At 42.7% G+C, this 16,864-nt stretch overlaps 1 protein-coding gene across 2 annotated transcripts in view; it reads left to right on the top strand.

The window, feature by feature from the left end:
- Positions 1 to 14,892, top strand: part of Slc18a1 (solute carrier family 18 member A1) — a 45,062-nt gene extending 30,170 nt beyond the window's left edge. For both annotated transcript variants that reach the window (XM_075984566.1, XM_075984567.1), the window contains exons 11-16: positions 1,440 to 1,518; positions 2,836 to 2,887; positions 4,496 to 4,559; positions 4,823 to 4,942; positions 5,156 to 5,289; positions 13,821 to 14,892. In XM_075984566.1, the coding sequence (XP_075840681.1) occupies positions 1,440 to 1,518; positions 2,836 to 2,887; positions 4,496 to 4,559; positions 4,823 to 4,942; positions 5,156 to 5,289; positions 13,821 to 13,931 (560 nt within the window). In that variant the 3' untranslated portion in view covers positions 13,932 to 14,892. The remainder of the gene's footprint in view (positions 1 to 1,439; positions 1,519 to 2,835; positions 2,888 to 4,495; positions 4,560 to 4,822; positions 4,943 to 5,155; positions 5,290 to 13,820) is intronic.
- Positions 14,893 to 16,864: the final 1,972 nt, after the last annotated feature.

The raw sequence follows: 16,864 nt of genomic DNA, 5'->3' as shown, positions 1-16,864 counted from the left end.
GCCTAGTAGATAGGTCATTGATGGTCTCAAGAAAATGGCCACGTAATCCCAAGTGCCTCTGCAAGACAAAAATGTAGAAAGTTGCTTCTTTGCTAACTGCTTAATCAAGCAAGCACCCCCACAGGGTCCTACGCCTCACTCTCAGTGCCTAGAACTCGGCTTTGCCTTCTTACCCGACCAGTTAATGGACACTGTCATAGTTGATAAGCTATTGAAACATTAAACCATTTGAGCATATATTTTGATCTTGGAGAAAATGCCAATATTTACATTTTTCTATTTCTTTCTTATAATTTTCTATTAAAATAGCACTTCCCTCCTATTGTTCAATGTTTTCATTGAGAATGCATTTTGCTGTGTTTCCTAAGGACCACCCATACTGGGATTATAGACTTGCACTGTACTTGTTTCTGTGTTTATCTCTAAAAACTATTTTATTTTATATTCTCTGTATATGGTTGTTTTGCCTATATGTTTTATGGACCATATATGTTCCTAGTACCCAAGAAACTGGAGTTACAGACACTCAAGAGCCATCATGTGGGTGCTGGGAGTCAAACCTGAGTCCAATGTAAGAACAGCCAGTGCTCTTGCCGGGCGGTGGTGGCACACACCTTTAATCCCAGCACTCAGAAGGAAGAGGCAAGTGGATCTCTGTGAGTTCGAGGCCAGCCTGGTCTACAAAAACAACCAGTGCTCTTAACCACTGAGCCATCTCGCTAGTCCTTCGATATTTACTGCTCAATTACTGGCCTTAAGAATGCCTGACAGATGGTAAAAGCTCATCAGAAAGAACACAAGAAAGAAGGAAAAAGAATAGAGTATGGGGAGAACTCAGAAATAACAAGTAAAATGTCCAAATCACATAGTCCACAAGTAGCCAAGCCACATACTGAATCCCAAACTGTATGCTCCAAAATCCACGTTCCAGATCATCTCCCTCTGTCATGAAGGCATGTGACCAGGACAGCAGTAATGACGCATTTCCAGCTAGCTCCCGTTGTTACCTGGCAGGAGAGAGTAACGGCTTTGCTCGGCTCAGAAGTGGGAGCCAAGGCTCAGAAAGGCAAAGACCACGGGCAAAGCAACAAGAGGACAGGTCACACGCAAGGAGGGACCTGACTTCCCAGGAAGCTCCTGCTCTTGTGCTGGTAACCAAGTGACTCTTACGCATGCCAGTGGCTCACTGAGTCACTTGTTAGAGAGTCTGGGAGCTGGGCGCACATTAAATGTATTGAGGCTGAAAACAGCCTTGTTCCTGTGGAAAGGGGACTGTGGGTCCTGAGACCCCTGCTCTTGAGCTACAAAGATCTCCAAAGCATACAACAAAGTGCTTTGGGGACCTGGAGGAACCAGGGATTCTTTGCTGAGCTGTAGGAAATTAGGAGCTTTAGATTTAGTTGAGCACATCCTAAAGCGAGCTTCTGTGTTCTCCACAGGTCTGGCCTTCTTGCCTGCCAGCGTGGCCTACCTCATTGGCACGAACCTTTTCGGTGTGTTGGCCAACAAGATGGGTCGGTATGTAGTCTGGGAAACTGGAAGAATGATTGAATTATCACCTAACATTGTCCCTTGAGCTTCTCCGTGTGCTTGGGACAGCTTCTTTGCTGGGAGGGAGGTTGGTGGGCAGGTGATGGAAGAAGTGTAGATAATGGATTATCCTGCACTGACTGCTTTGGAAGAGGCAGTGGTTACAGAGAAATAGCCCTTCTTTTCTAGCCAAAGAGGTAATGCCACCGGTAGCCAAAGGCTGCAAAAAGAAACAAAATATTCCATGAAGCCCTAGGGAATTCTAGACAGGAACAAAAGAAGCCCACCGGAGGACAAAAAGTATAAATCTAGATTCTCTTCCCCTACTACAATGATGAGATAACATTGATTTTAATTTTATCATTGTAGCTCAGCACAAAGTTTTTTATTTAATTAAAAATTAAAAAAACGAATAAATAAATAAATATATATTTTTAATTTTACACTCCAACTCCAGTTACCCTTCCCTCCTCTTCTCCTGCATCCCCACCTCCCCCTATTCTACCCCACCATCCACTCTTCAGAGGAGATAAAGCCTCCCTTGAGGAGTCACTAAAATCTGGGATACCAAGTTGAGGCAGGACCAAGTCCCTCCCCACTGAATCAGTCAGCTCAAAGATTTGATAAATACATCTGAAAGCACTGTTATAGGTATGAAGAGGTATGCATATTTCCGTGTGGGTTTTTGAGATGGATTTGTAAGACCACATATAATACGAGTAGGGAGATTCTGAACTGGGCTGGAGCGATGGATCAGTGGGTAAAGGCACTGGCCTCAAAAGTCTAGTGACCTGAGTTCAAACCCCAGGACCCCCATAAAGTAGAAGGAGAGAACTGACTCCATGAAGTTGTCCTCCGACCTCCACATGCGTGCTGTGGTGTGCTCCTCTAGCATCAAGGCCAGTCCCCCAACACACACACTCCCTCTCTCTCACACACAAATGGTAATAAATAAAAACTATAAAAATGAAATAACCTGAACTGGCAAATACCAGTAATCAAGTGCAGGAGCATCTCCCAAGAGGCAAATGTCTTTGGGACCAGCAGACTGGTTCTAAGGAAAACGAGCATGTGTCCCACGGTACTACTCCTGACTCTGCTATGAGAAGAGCTGGGAGGGCAGGGAGGAGATGAGGTGAAGAGAAGGATAGGGACAGAAAGGCTTGAACCTGCTGCTGTAGTCTCTGTGCAGTCCCCTCACCTAATCTAAGGAATTGCTGGAATTAGGGTCTGGGGACTGGCCAAGGTGGCAAGCAGGAGCCATCTCCCTGCAGACAGTGTGCGATGATGGTTCTTCTCTTCCAGGTGGCTGTGCTCCCTTGTGGGAATGGTGGCAGTAGGTATCAGCTTGCTCTGCGTAAGTACAAGAAAGGAAGTGCACTAGACATTTTTAAGATAATTTTCCTTCAAATGGGCCGCAGGCTGACCTGGTAGGACCTTCTAGAAAACTATTTCTACATGAACAGAAGAAATTGGTGCTGGATAAGCTGCCACTAACTGAAATGACATGTCATCGAAAGGAGATGGAAAAAGAGAGGAATAGGGTTATGGGTGGGAGGATCCAGAGGTCTGAGGCTGTGCACGCAGACACGTGAAATAAATCATGTTGGTATCTATTTCTGGAGCCAGTCAGTCAATGGTGTTTTGTGAATCCATTTATCCAATTTCCTGTGACAATTCCCACCAGCCACCAGGGCAGGTACCATCAATGGCTCAGTCTCTAGAACCAGAAAATGTGGTAGAAGAAAGATAGCAGGGCTTTACATCTTCAAGAGCCCAGGTCTTTACCGTCTCATATTCTCAGTGGAGACCATCAGTCCATCAGTTCATTTATCTCCAGGCTCAGGGGTCTGAGATTTTTGAGCGCTGGACCAAGGATGAGCTGGGACCCCTAGTGACAGGCATGGGCTCAGGCCTACATCCCAGCTTTGTCGCTTGCCATTTGTGTGGCTCTGAGCCACTCATGTCATCTCCCTGCTCAGGATTCTGCTTGCATGTCACAGGATGTTTGAGATAATCACATAGACTGCAGCGTGGAGAGCGTACATGAAAAGCTCACTAAGTCAGCCCTGCCATTGACAGCGATGAGCACCTCTTGAGGTGTTGCCCAATAAGTATAAGGAGGTATCAATGCTAAATGGTATTATAAACCTTTGAGAACTGTGCAATGAAATCGTGAGGCTGGGTAACTGGTACCAAGGAAAGGGTAGGGACACAGCTTAAAAGGGAAGGACAGGCTTCGGTAGGGTGAATGCATGCCATAGCTTGCCTTGGTGGCACCCAAATGATGCCGCCAGTCTCTCCAGCTGCTGAGCTGTTAACTGTTGGGCTTATCTTTTGTCTTTTTGCTACAATGCCTACCAAGTTGGGGTTTCAAATAAAATGTTGGGACTTAATTTGGTGGTGCAGGCCTTTAATGCCAACTACCCCAGGAGGCCAAGATAGCAGGATCAGAAATTCAGGGCTTGCCTGGGCAATAGAGTAAGTTCAAGACTATCTTGGGCAAGTTAATGAGATCCCATCTCAAAAGAAATAAAAAAGAGGGGCAGGTAGGAGTATTTGCCAATCCTGGCCTTAGGTTCTGTAAAATAAATAACAAGCCAAATTTGATGATATCAGATGATGAGAAAGATGACCATTCCAATGATGGGTGAGGACGGCAGTGTGTGTTTGGTAGAGAGTGGCAGCTGGTGAGCAAGAAGAGAATCCCTGGCTATGATATAACAGAGTGGAGTCTGAGGTTCAAACTTGATCTTGCTGCTTGTTGGCTTCATAACTTTGGATGGTGCCAGTCCAGTTTGCCTGTGGTCAAAGTGGAGAGAAAGATTATTCTTCAAAAGAAGATGTGAGAAATCAGAGCTAATGCATGTGGCACATGTCTCAAATACATGTCGTGTGAAAACCCTGGCCCCTGATCCACAATCTTAGTGGCATTCTCAGGAACTCTTCTTCGGTTCCTTTCCAGGTGCCTCTGGCTCACAACATTTATGGTCTCATTGGCCCCAATGCAGGCCTTGGCTTTGCCATAGGTAAGTAGTCCCTCAAAGTAAAAAACAAAACAAAACAAAAAAGCCCTTGAAAACTCTTTTCCTCCCCATTTTCCCACCAGAAGAGGCTAGTGGAAAGGCAGGAATGGAGGGAAGCTGGCAGATGAACAGAGCTGGGCACGTGGCTCCTACCTGGGCCTGTGTTGATGCTGAGTGTGGGGACAGCAGGCCAGGGAGGCAGAGTGGAGGGAGATGCTGAAGCTTTGGGTAAGCTGACTACACATTCCTTCTTATTCTGGCCACAGGCATGGTGGATTCCTCTTTGATGCCCATCATGGGATACCTGGTGGACCTACGCCACACCTCTGTGTATGGGAGTGTCTACGCCATCGCTGATGTGGCTTTTTGCATGGGCTTTGCTATTGGTATGTTGGCTGGGGGCAGATGAGAGCTCCCAGGCCCAAGTGGCCTACTTTGCCCTCTCCATTGTAGCTTACCTGGGTGTAGAACCAGGGGTCTTAGCCTCCTAGGGATCTGAAATTAGTTGAATCTACAGCTGGTGTGATTATCCACTATGCCTAGCATAGTCTTTTATAGGTGACTGCTCAACAAACACTTGGAATTTTATTTTTCCTCAGGTCCATCTACCGGGGGTGCCATTGTACAGGTCATCGGCTTCCCTTGGCTCATGGTCATCATTGGTGTCATCAATATTGTCTATGCTCCTCTCTGCTGCTTCCTGAAGAACCCCCCAGCTAAGGAGGAGAAGCTAGTAAGGCACCCTGAGGGCTGAATGATATGCATGTCTGTTTCTTCCTGTGCTTCCCCTGACCCTTCCCTTTGACCTCATTTCCTCTCTCTTTTGTAGCATTTCTGCTCTTCCTAACGCACTATCCTTCCTTTCATCCTTCACTTTCGCTTCTTTCTCCAGGCAACTAGGTCCCTTATTGTCTGGATCTTAAGAAGGAAAATGGGGAGAAGGCATGGTCATACACATTTGAGATATAGAGGTAGTAGGATAGAAGTTGAGCTCATCCCCAGTTACATATGGGTTAAAGGCTATCCTCACCTTCATAAGACCTACTCATAAGGAAAAATCAAAACAAAAGTAAACTAAACTAAAAAGAAAAGGAAAAAAAAGAAAAGTGAGACCTTACTAAGAGTTAGGGATATCGGCTGTAAAAGGCATCCCGTGCTTCCTACAGCAGGACTCAGTTTACTAAGCTGTCTCTTCTGGAAATAGCAGCAATCCATTGAGTGCGTTCACTCACTCACTCACTCACTCACTCACTCACTCACTCACTCACACACTCACTCACTCACTTACACACTCACTCACTCACACACTCACTCACTCACACACTCACACACTCACACACTCACTCACACACTCACTCACTCACACACTCACACACTCACACACTCACTCACACACTCACTCACACACTCACTCACACACTCACACACTCACACACTCACACACACACTCACTCATTCACTCACACACTCACACACTCACTCACTCACTCACACACACACTCACTCACTCACACACTCACTCACTTACACACTCACTCACTCACACACTCACTCACTCACACACTCACACACTCACTCACACACTCACTCACACACTCACTCACACACTCACTCACACACTCACTCACTCACTCACACATTCACTCACTCACACACACTCACTCACTCACACACTCACACACTCACTCACTCACTCACACATTCACTCACTCACACACACTCACTCACTCACACACTCACTCATTCACTCACTCACTCACACACTCACTCACTCACTCACTCACTCACACACTCACTCACTCACTCACTCACACACTCACTCACACACACTCACTCACACACTCACTCACTCACTCACTCACTCACACACTCACTCACTCACTCACATACTCACACACTCACTCACACACTCACTCACTCACTCACTCACTCACACACACACTCACACACACACTCACACACTCACTCACACACTCACTCACTCACTCACTCACTCACACACTCACTCACTCACACACTCACACACTCACTCACTCACACACTCACACACTCACTCACTCACTCACACACACACTCACTCACTCACTCACACACTCACTCACTCACTCACTCACTCACTCACTCACACACTCACTCACACACACACTCACTCACTCACTCACACACTCACTCACTCACTCACTCACTCACACACACACTCACTCACTCACTCACACACTCACTCACTCACACACTCACTCACTCACACACTCACACACTCACACACACACTCACTCATTCACTCACACACTCACTCACTCACACACTCACACACTCACACACACACTCACTCATTCACTCACACACTCACTCACTCACTCACTCACACACTCACTCACTCACACACACACTCACTCACTCACTCACACACTCACTCACTCACTCACTCACTCACTCACTCACACACTCACTCACTCACACACTCACTCACACACTCACTCACTCACACACTCACTCACACACACACTCACTCACTCACTCACTCACACACTCACTCACTCACTCACATGCTCATATGTTTCAGTCTGCCTTTATCCTTATCTGGTGATGTATTTTTAAAAAAATTAATTTGATTTATTTTTGTGTGTGTATGGTGCATGGAAGTTAGTGTATAAGAGGAAGATGTTGTCTTCTCTTATTCTTTGCCTTGTGACAGGCTCTCTCAGTGTCCTAGAGCCTTGCCCTTTGGTCTGGGCTGGCTGTCTAGAGAGCTCCCAAGGCCTGCCCATCTCTGTGCCCAGCACTAGGGTTGCAGGCTTATGACCACGCACACTCATTTATATGGGCGCTGGGCACGCAAGCTCAGTCCTTATGCTTGCGGAGTTAAGAGCTCATACCTACTCAGCTCAGGTTATGTCTTTGTTTCCTTACTTTTTCCATTTTTTATTGATTTTATTGAGCTATACATTCTTCTCTGTTCCCCTCCCCTCTACTCCCCCCCCCCTTCAGCCCTCTCCCATAGTCCCCATGCTCCTAATTTACTCAGGAGACCTTGTCTTTTTCTACTTCTCATGTAGATTAGATCCATGTATGTCTCTCTTAGTGTCCTCATTGTTGTCTAGGTTCTCTAGGATTGTGATCTTTTGCTTTATATTTAAAACCACTTATGAGTGAGTACATATTATATTTGTATTTCTGGGTCTGGGTTACCTCACTCAGTATGATGTTTTCTAGATCCATTCATTTGCCTGCAAATTTCAAGATGTTATTTTTTTTCTCCTGTGTAGTACTCCATTGTGTAAATGTACTATATTTTCCTTATTCATTCTTCAGTTGAAGGGCATTTAGGTTGTTTCCAGATTCTGGCTATGACAAACAAAGTTGCTATGAACATAGTTGAGCACATGTCCTTGTGGCACAATTGAGTATCCTTTGGATATATACCCAAAAGTGGTATTGCTGGCTCTTGAGAAAGGTTGTTTCCTAATTTTCTGAGAAATCACCACACCGACATTCAAAGGGGTTGTACCAGCTTGCATTCCTACCAGCAATGCAGATGTGTTCCCTTTTCTCCAGGACCTCTCCAGCATAAGTTGTCATCAGTGTTTTTTATCTTGGCCATTCTTACAGGTATAAGGTGGAATCGCAGAGTTGTTTTGATTTGTATTTCTCTGACGGCTAAGGATGTTGAGCATTTCCTTAAGTGTCTTTCAGCCATTTTAGATTCCTCTGTTGTGATTCTCTATTTAGGTCTGTACTCCATTTTTAAAATTGGATTATATGATCTTTTGATGACCATTTTCTTGAGTTCTTTGTATATTTTGGAGATCAGACCTCTTTTGATGTGTGGTTAGTGAAGATCTTTTCCCATTCTGTAAGCTGCATTTTGTCTTGTTGACCATGTCCTTTGCTTTACAGAAGCTTTTCAGTTTCAGGAGGTCCCATTTATTAATTGTTTCTCTCAGTGTCTGTGCTACTAGGGTTATATTTAGGAAGTGGTCTCCTGTGCCAATGCATTTAAGTGTACTTCCCACTTTCTCTTCTATGAGGTTCAGTGTGGCTGGCTTTGTGTTGAGGTCTTTGATCCATTTGGACTTGAGTTTTGTGCATGGTGATAGATATGAATCTATTTTCATTCTTCTACATGTTGATATCCAGTTATGCCAGCACCATTTGTTAAATATACTTTCTTTTTTACATTTTATATTTTTTGCTTCTTTGTCAAAAATCAGGTGTTTGTAGGTGTGTGGATTAATATCCGGGTCTCGATTTGGTTCCATAGGTCTTCCTGTCTGCTTTTATGCCAATACCAGGCTGTTTTCAGTACTGTAGCTCTGTAGTAGAGCTTGAAGTCAGGTATTGTGATGCCTCTTTTATTGTACAGGATTGTTTTGGCTATCTTCAGTTTCTTGTTTTTCCATATGAAGTTGAGTATTGTTCTTTCAATGTCTGTGAAGAATTTTCTGGTATTTTGGTGGGCATTGCATTGAATCTGTAGATTGCTTTTGGTAAGATTGCCATTGCTATGTTAATTCTACCTACCCAAGAACATGGGAGATCTTTCCACTTTCTGATGTCTTCTTCAGTTTCTTTCTTCAAAGATTTAAAGTCTTGTCATACAAGCTTGGTTAGAATTACTCTGAGATATTTTATGTTATTTGTGGCTATTGTGAAGGGTGATGTTTTTCTGATTTTGTTCTCAGCCCATTTATCATCTGTGTAAAGTAGGGCTACTTAGTTTTTTGAGTTAATCTTGTATCCTGCTACATTTCTGAAAGTGTTTATGAGTTGTAGAAGGTCTTTGGTAGAATTTTTGGGCTCACTTATGTAAACTATAATATCATCAGCAAATAGTCAGAGTTTGACTTCTTTTCCGATTTGTATCCCCTTGATCTTTTTTTGTTGTCTTACTGCTCTAGCTAGAACATCAAGAACTATATTGAATAGATACGGAGATCATGGACAACCTTGTCTTATTCCTGACTTCAGTGGGATCTCTGTGAATTTTTCCTCCATTTAGTTTGATGTTGGCTGTTGACTTGCTGTATATTGCCTTTATTATGTTTAGGTGTGTTCCTTGTATCCCTGCTCTCTCCAAGACCTTTATCATGAAGGGTTGCTGTATTTTATCAAAGGCTTTTTCAGCATCTAATGAGATGATCATGTGGTTTTTATTTTTCAGTTTGTTTATTTGGTGGATTACATTAACAGATTTTCATATGTTGAACCATCCGTGCATCTCTGGGGTCAAGTTGACTGGGTCATGATGGATGATGGTTCTGATGTGTTCTTGGATTCAATTTGCCAGTATTTTATTTAGTATTTTTGCATCAATGCTTATAAGTGAGATTGGTCTGTAATTCTCTTTCTTAGTAATGTCTTTATGTGGTTTGGGTATCAGGGTAATCGTAACCTCATAAAAGGAATTTGGCAATGTTCCTTCTGTTTCTATTGTGTGGAACGATTTGAGTAGTATTGGTATTAGTTCTTCTTTGAAAATCTTCGAGAATTCTGAGGTGAAACCATATGGTCCTGGGCTTTTTTGGTTAGGAGACTTTTGATGACTGTTTCTATATCTTTAGCAGTTACTGGTCTATTTAATTTGCTTACCTGGTCTTGATTTAATTTTGGTAAGTGATTTTTATCCAGAAAGTTGTCCATTTCCTGTAAGTTTTCTAATTTTGTAGATTACAGGTTTTTGAAATATGACCTGATGATCCTCTGGAGTTCCTCCATGTCTGATGTTATGCCCCCTTTTTATTTCTGACTTTGTTCATTTGAATATTCTCTCTCTGCCTTTTGGTTAGTTTGGATAAAGGTTTTGTCTATTTTGTTGATTTTCTTGAAGAATCAACTCTTTGTCTCCTTGATTCTTTGTATTGTTTTGTTTGTTTCTATTTTGTTGATTTCAGCTCTTAATTTGATTATTTCCTGCTGTCTAGTTCTCTTGGGTGAGTTTGCTTCTTTTTGTTCTAATGTTTTCAAATGTTCTCTTTATTCACTAGTATAGGATTTTTTTCAGCTTCTTTATGTAGGCATTTAGTGCTATGAACATTCCTCTTAACACTGTATTCCATAAATTTGGGTATGTTTTGTGGTCATTTTCATTAAATTTTAGGAAGTCTTTAATTTCCCCCTTTATTTCTTCCTTGGCCCATTTATGCTTCAGGTGAGCATTGTTTAATTTCCATGTGTTTATGGTTCTTCTGGAATTAGTGTTGCTGTTGAATTCTAATTTTAAGCCATGGTAATCCAATAAGATACATGGGGTTATTCCAATTCTTTTGTATATGTTGAGATTTGTTTTGTTATCAAGCATGTGGTGAAGTTTTGCAAAGATTCCATGAGGTGCTGAGAAGAAGGTATATTCTTTTATGTTTGGATGGAATGTCTATAATTGTTTGTTAAGTTCATTTGAATCATAATATCTGTTAGTTCCCTTATTTCTCTGTTAATTTTTTGTCTGACTGACCTGTCTAGTGGTAAGAGGGTAGTGTTGAAGTCTCCCACTATTAGTGTGTGGGGTTTAATGTATGATTTAGCTTTAGAAGTGTTTCTTTGACATGTGAGGGTGCCCTTCTATGTTCAGTACTGAGATTTCCTCTTGATGGATTTTTTTGTGACTAATATGAAATGTCCTTCTTTGTCTCTTTCGACTGGTTTTAGCTTGAAGTATATTTTGTTAGATATTAGGATAGCTACACCTGCTTGTTTCTTAGGTCCATTTGATTGGAAAAATTTTTCCCCAACCCTTTACTCTGAAGCGATGTCTATCTTTGAGGTTGAGATGTGTTTCTTGTTTGCAGCAGAAGGATGGATTCTGTTTTTGTATCCAATCTGTTAGCCTGTGTCTTTTTATAGGTGAGTTGAGTCCATTTATATTAAGGTATATTAATGACCAGTGATTTCTATCTCCTGATAATTTAGTTTTTGTTGTTGGTGATATTAATTTGTGTGTTTTTCCCTTCTTTGGAATTTGCTGCTGTGAGATCATCAATTGTCTGTGTTTTTGTTGATGTAGCCAACTTCCTTGGGTTGGAGTTTTCCTTCTAGTACTTTGTGTAGGGCTGAGTTTGCGACTAGGTATTGGTGAAATCTGGTTTTGTCATGGAATATTTTGATTTGTCCTTCTATGGTGATTGAAAGTTTTGCTGGGTACAGTTGTCTGGGCTGACATCTGTGGTCTCTTAATGTCTGCATAATGCTTGACTAGGACCGTCTAGCTTTCATTGTCTCCACTGAGAAGTCAGGTGCAATTCTGAAAGGTCTGCTTTTATATGTTACTTGACCTTTTTCCTTTGCAGCTCTTAATATTCTTTTTTTATTCTGTATGTTTAGTGTTTTGATTATTATGTAGCAAGGGGACGTTTTTTATAATCCAATCTATTTGGTGTTCTGTAAGCTTCTTGTATCTTCATAGGCATGTCTTTCTTTATGTTGAGAAAGTTTTCTTCTATGATTTTGTTAAATATATTTTCTGTACTTTTGAGTTGAACTTCTTTTCATTCTTTTATCCTTATTATTCTTACACTTGGTCTTTTCATGGTGTACCATATTTCCTGGATATTTTGTGCTAAGCTTTTGTAGATTTAATATTTTCTTTGACTGATGAGTGTATTTCCTCTATTGTATCTTCAGTGCTTGAGATTCTTTTTTCCACCACTGTATTCTGCTGATTATGCTTGCATTTGTGGTTCCTAATTGTTTTCTCATGATTTCTCTTTTTATAATTCCCCCGGCTTGTGTGTGTGTTTTTTAATTCTCTCTATTTCAATTTTCAAGTCTTGAGTAGTTTCTTTCATATGTTTGATTGTTTTTTGTTGGTTTTCTTTAAGGGATTTGTTGATGTCTTCCAATTTTTTGTTTGTCATTTCCTCCAGATCTTTGGGGGAATTTTTCATTTCCTCTTTAAGGGCCTCAAACATTCTCCTAAAGCTATTTTTTAGGTCATTTTCTTCTGGTTCATGTATATTTGGTTTTTCAAGTCTTGCTGTTGTAAGGTCACTAGTTTTTACTGGTGTCATGTTGTACTTTGTGGTGTTGAGTGTGTCCTTAGCTTATCTATCCATCTTTTCCTCTGATTGGTGTAGTTGGGGCTGTCTGTGACTCTGGTGATCAATCTTGCAGGAGCCAGTGTATTGACCAAGTTTTCTGTCTCACCAGGTCCCACAGCTATTTAGGACCAAAGAAACACACAGAGGTCTACATTAATTATAAACTGATTGGCCTATTAGCTCAGGCTTCTTATTAACTTTGATAACTTATATTAGCCCATAATTCTTATCTGTGTTAGCCACATGGCTTGGTACCTTTCCAGTGAGGCAGTCACATCTTGCTTGCTCTGTGTTTGGCTTCCTCTGTTTCTGGGTTTTGACTGCAGACTGAAACTTCCCTCGTCCCAGAATTCACATTGCCTCGACTCTACTTCTGCCTGGTCACCCTGCCTATACTTCCTGTCTGATTACTGGACAATCAGCATTTATTGACAGGGTACAGACCATTGTCCCACAGCACCAGTGGATCCAAAACTCAGATGGTTGTTTTTTGTGGTGCAGTCAGTGCAATGGTTCCAGTCACTCTGTTGGTCACTCTGTGTTCCTGGAGGTCACTCGGTGCTCCTGGGGTTTGCTCTGCTTCTGTGGAGTTTGCTGTTGAAGCCTGCTCCAGTTTAGGTCACTGGCTCAGTCCTGTTTCTGTAAATGTCTCTGGTCTGGATCTGTGCCTGCTCCTGTGGAGTTCACTGTCTCAGGCCTGCTTGGCCTTGGTTGCTGGCTCAGTCATGGAGTTTGCTGTCTCAGGCTTGCTTCAGCCTAGGTGGCTCACTCAGTCCTGTTTCCATAAATGTTGAGGTTATGTCTTTTAGTGTTAAAAAAAAATAGTCTCCGGGTAAAAAGATCCTGCACACTGTATTACTTAGTTAATATGGTATTTAGTACTTCTTGTAGCATGAATACCCCAGCAGCCCTTTTGGGCCTCGTATATTCAGGAAGGATATAGCTGCTCAAAGGAACAGGAGTAGGCAGAGAGGCTTAGAGAGAGGAGTGCCCATCACATCCAGCTTCTTGCTATGCCTTGATTCAAGCACAAGTGTATCAGATATTTGTCCTGATGGGACTTAATACGTCCAGGACCTTTAAATGCCCGAGCCTACCCATGAGGCAGAAAGAGAATGCTATACTTACATCTTGAGTTCTTCTGACACTAAGCTTGGATATGCTAGTTTCTTTTCCAAGAAACGGATGGTCAAAGATATGCAGTAATATCTATACTTCTCTCTTGCTGTAGGCTATTCTGAGCCAGGGATGTCCCATGGAGACCCAGCTGTATGCAACCCAGAAGCCCACAAAGGAGTTTCCCTTGGGGGAGAACAGCGATTATTCTGGCCGTGAGGAGTAGCTGATACCTGAACCCCATTCCAGTGACCACCTGTTCACCAGGGACCAGACCACTGTGGAGCATTCAACGGGTTTCTTTTTCCTTTCTTCTGGTTGTCTCCCTCCCTTCTCATTGATGGCTTGTCCGTACTCACCTGTGCCACCTGCCACTCCCCCTCTGTGCTCTGATAGCCTAGCTGGCCCACTTTTTGTGGGAGGACAGTGCTGCTTCCTGCCAGACCAAAGTGAGGCTGATTAAAGTTGAGTTGTGACAAGTTCTGCAAGAGCTGACTCACTTCCTGCAGGCAGTGATGAACAATGAGCCTGTGGAACCAGAGAGACAAATGGCAAGCCTTGCTTTGCTCCCTGGTTTTCTCTGACATATTTCCAGCAGGTCATGAGATTTGATCTCTGTCCTGTGATATTCCCCTTCCAGTTTTCCCAGTTAAGCTTCAATATATAGTCTTTTACTTATTTAAGAAATTATATATCTATATATGAGTATATATACACACACACACATATATATATATATATATACTCATGTATATATTTACATGTAGGTGTATGTGCTAATATGACCTCACCCTCATTAAATGAGGTCTTACTAATGTTTTCATTATGTAATCAAAAGAAAATAAACAACTTTCTTAGGCTTGAGTGACATCCGTTTTTGTGATTTCTCATGTATATTTGTATCTTTCCCGAACCTCTTAAACTCTTAAAAATAAAACTAGTTGAAGGACAGAAAACAAAACAAACAAATAAACAAACCAAAACTAACCCCATTATTAGACTCAAGAGTTCTCTGTATGTAGCAAAAAGAAACTTGAAATGTCTCCCAATGTGTGTTTCCTAATACTAGGAGTAGAATAAGTCGTTCATTGTTCACACGTGTCAATGAGTAAGTCAGCATCCAATTCAGACATGATAAGCCAGATGCCTCTTTGTGGCAGAGAGGGTGTGTGGGAAAATAAAGTGGGTGTTGTGAGTCGCATGAAATTTTGTACGTTTTTGAAATGGTTATTGGGCGGTAGAGCCTCAAGGATATGGGAGCCACGGCACTCACCCTAAGTAGTTCTCATCTGTCTTAGCAAACAGAATAAAATTTACAAACAACCCAAGTTAGTATATGCTATTTATGCATGCTCAGGTCTGGGTGGGAGGTAAACGCAGAGAAGGGGGTGGAGAAAGGATGCTGTGGAGTGCCTTGGTGTTCGACAGCGGTGTTCAGACTTGACCTGGAGTAACACCTGGACTACTGTGTTCTTCCCTGGGAGCTGGACAGGTTCAGGACAAACCCTGATTTATTAGGACACATTTTGGTTGGCTCTCAGTGAATCTGTGTCACTTAGACAATGAATATATGATTAGTAGATGTGTTTGGGGGAGTTTGGCTTTAAACTAGACTTCCTTGGTTTGCAGAACCAGATAGACTTGTATCATTTAGTGCAGATGACATGCTTCTCACATTATGACGACGTCTAAGGTCAAATTAGCAAATTATTTACCTGAATGTCTAAGCCATAGTTCCTGATGAAGGGAGAGAGGGAAGAAGAGAGAGAGAGAGAGAGAACATGCAGCCACTGGAGCTTTAAAGAGGGAAGGGAAGGAGCACATTCATGTGGGTGGGGCTTGTAATAAAAGTCATGCTTGTTCTGTAACAATGTACATTTCGAAACAAAGGAAGGATTTAACAGGCGTTATCTCGAGGATAAACTTAGTCTTTATTAGTGGGCCTGTAAGGAACCAGAGAAGAATTTATGGTAAGGATCAGACATTGGCAGGCCTTCAGAAGCTGAAAATGTCAACCCAGTGAGAACGAGACTCAAGGCTTTTTCTGTAAAAGCAGCAGCTGTTCCAAGCAGCAGATGATCTGCCCCATGGAACAACTGAAACGTACTTTTCTCCTCAGAAAAGGAGGCAGCTCAAAGAACACACAATGATGGTCAAACAAAGAAGGCAGAAGAAAATGCCAGAAAGATGTTGGGCAGTCTCAGAGTGGAGACAGCCTGAAAGGCTTCGTTCTCCAGTGGAAAGGTGTAGCATGTCTTCATCTCATGGGGAGTAGAGACAGACAGTAGGAGTGGGGGATACAGAGAAGCTAAGTTAACGTGGCATACACCTTCCAGAAAGGTCTGGCTATAGTGGCCTCAGAACCTCAGGCTGTTTCACAGTGGAGTCGCCCTACAGTGTCAGTGAGCTCAGGCTGGTGTGACTTGAAGAACATCCTCTCTCCGTGTGTTGTCTCACTCATGGGGTTCATCCTTCCATGGTAAGGCGTGAGCTGCAGCAGTGACTGTTAGAGAAACATTGCACTCTGTCACATGTGTGTGGAAGTCCTCTGAGGCTGACATGAAGGAAGGGCAATTAACCTGTCTATCTAGCACTTCAGATGCGCACAGATGGCATGCAGCCGGAAATCTTAGGGGTCTCTAGTGCTTGTTCGTTGTAGCTGGGTGGGCAGAACTTCATGGGCCATCACCACGACCCATATAGATTATGCAATTTGGATCTCGGGAATTCACCCTACAACCTTGTGTACAAGACAAACACCCTCTGGATCATGAGAGAGTACAGCCAGACAATTCTCCAGTTAGGTAGGAGTAAACACAGTGTTAGGTTTGAATATGAAATCTCCCCTTGGGGCTCATGTGTTAAATACTTGGTCCCACTTCATGATGTTATTTTAGGAGGTTGCATAAATGGTAAGGTGAGGCCCAGTTGGAGGATGTGTGTCACAGTTGTGGGGGTCTTTCAAGGGGCTATCTTGTACTGGGTCCTTCCTGGTCTTCTGCTTCATGCCCACTTTTAGATGAATCAGGACCTCTGCCATGCACCATCCTGACATTCTGCCCCATATGTAGGGCTGTTAGCCCCAGGCTGGGACCCTATGAGACCAGGAGCCTTCAGTGGTCCTTGCAGGGGTTAGTCACAGTGTAAGAAAGCTGACTA

This window comes from Microtus pennsylvanicus, chromosome 9 (genome assembly GCF_037038515.1).
Source record: "Microtus pennsylvanicus isolate mMicPen1 chromosome 9, mMicPen1.hap1, whole genome shotgun sequence".
Classification (NCBI taxonomy): domain Eukaryota; kingdom Metazoa; phylum Chordata; class Mammalia; order Rodentia; family Cricetidae; genus Microtus; species Microtus pennsylvanicus.
The sequence above is the reverse complement of the archived record's forward strand: the minus strand, read 5'-3'. Positions and strand labels throughout refer to the sequence as shown.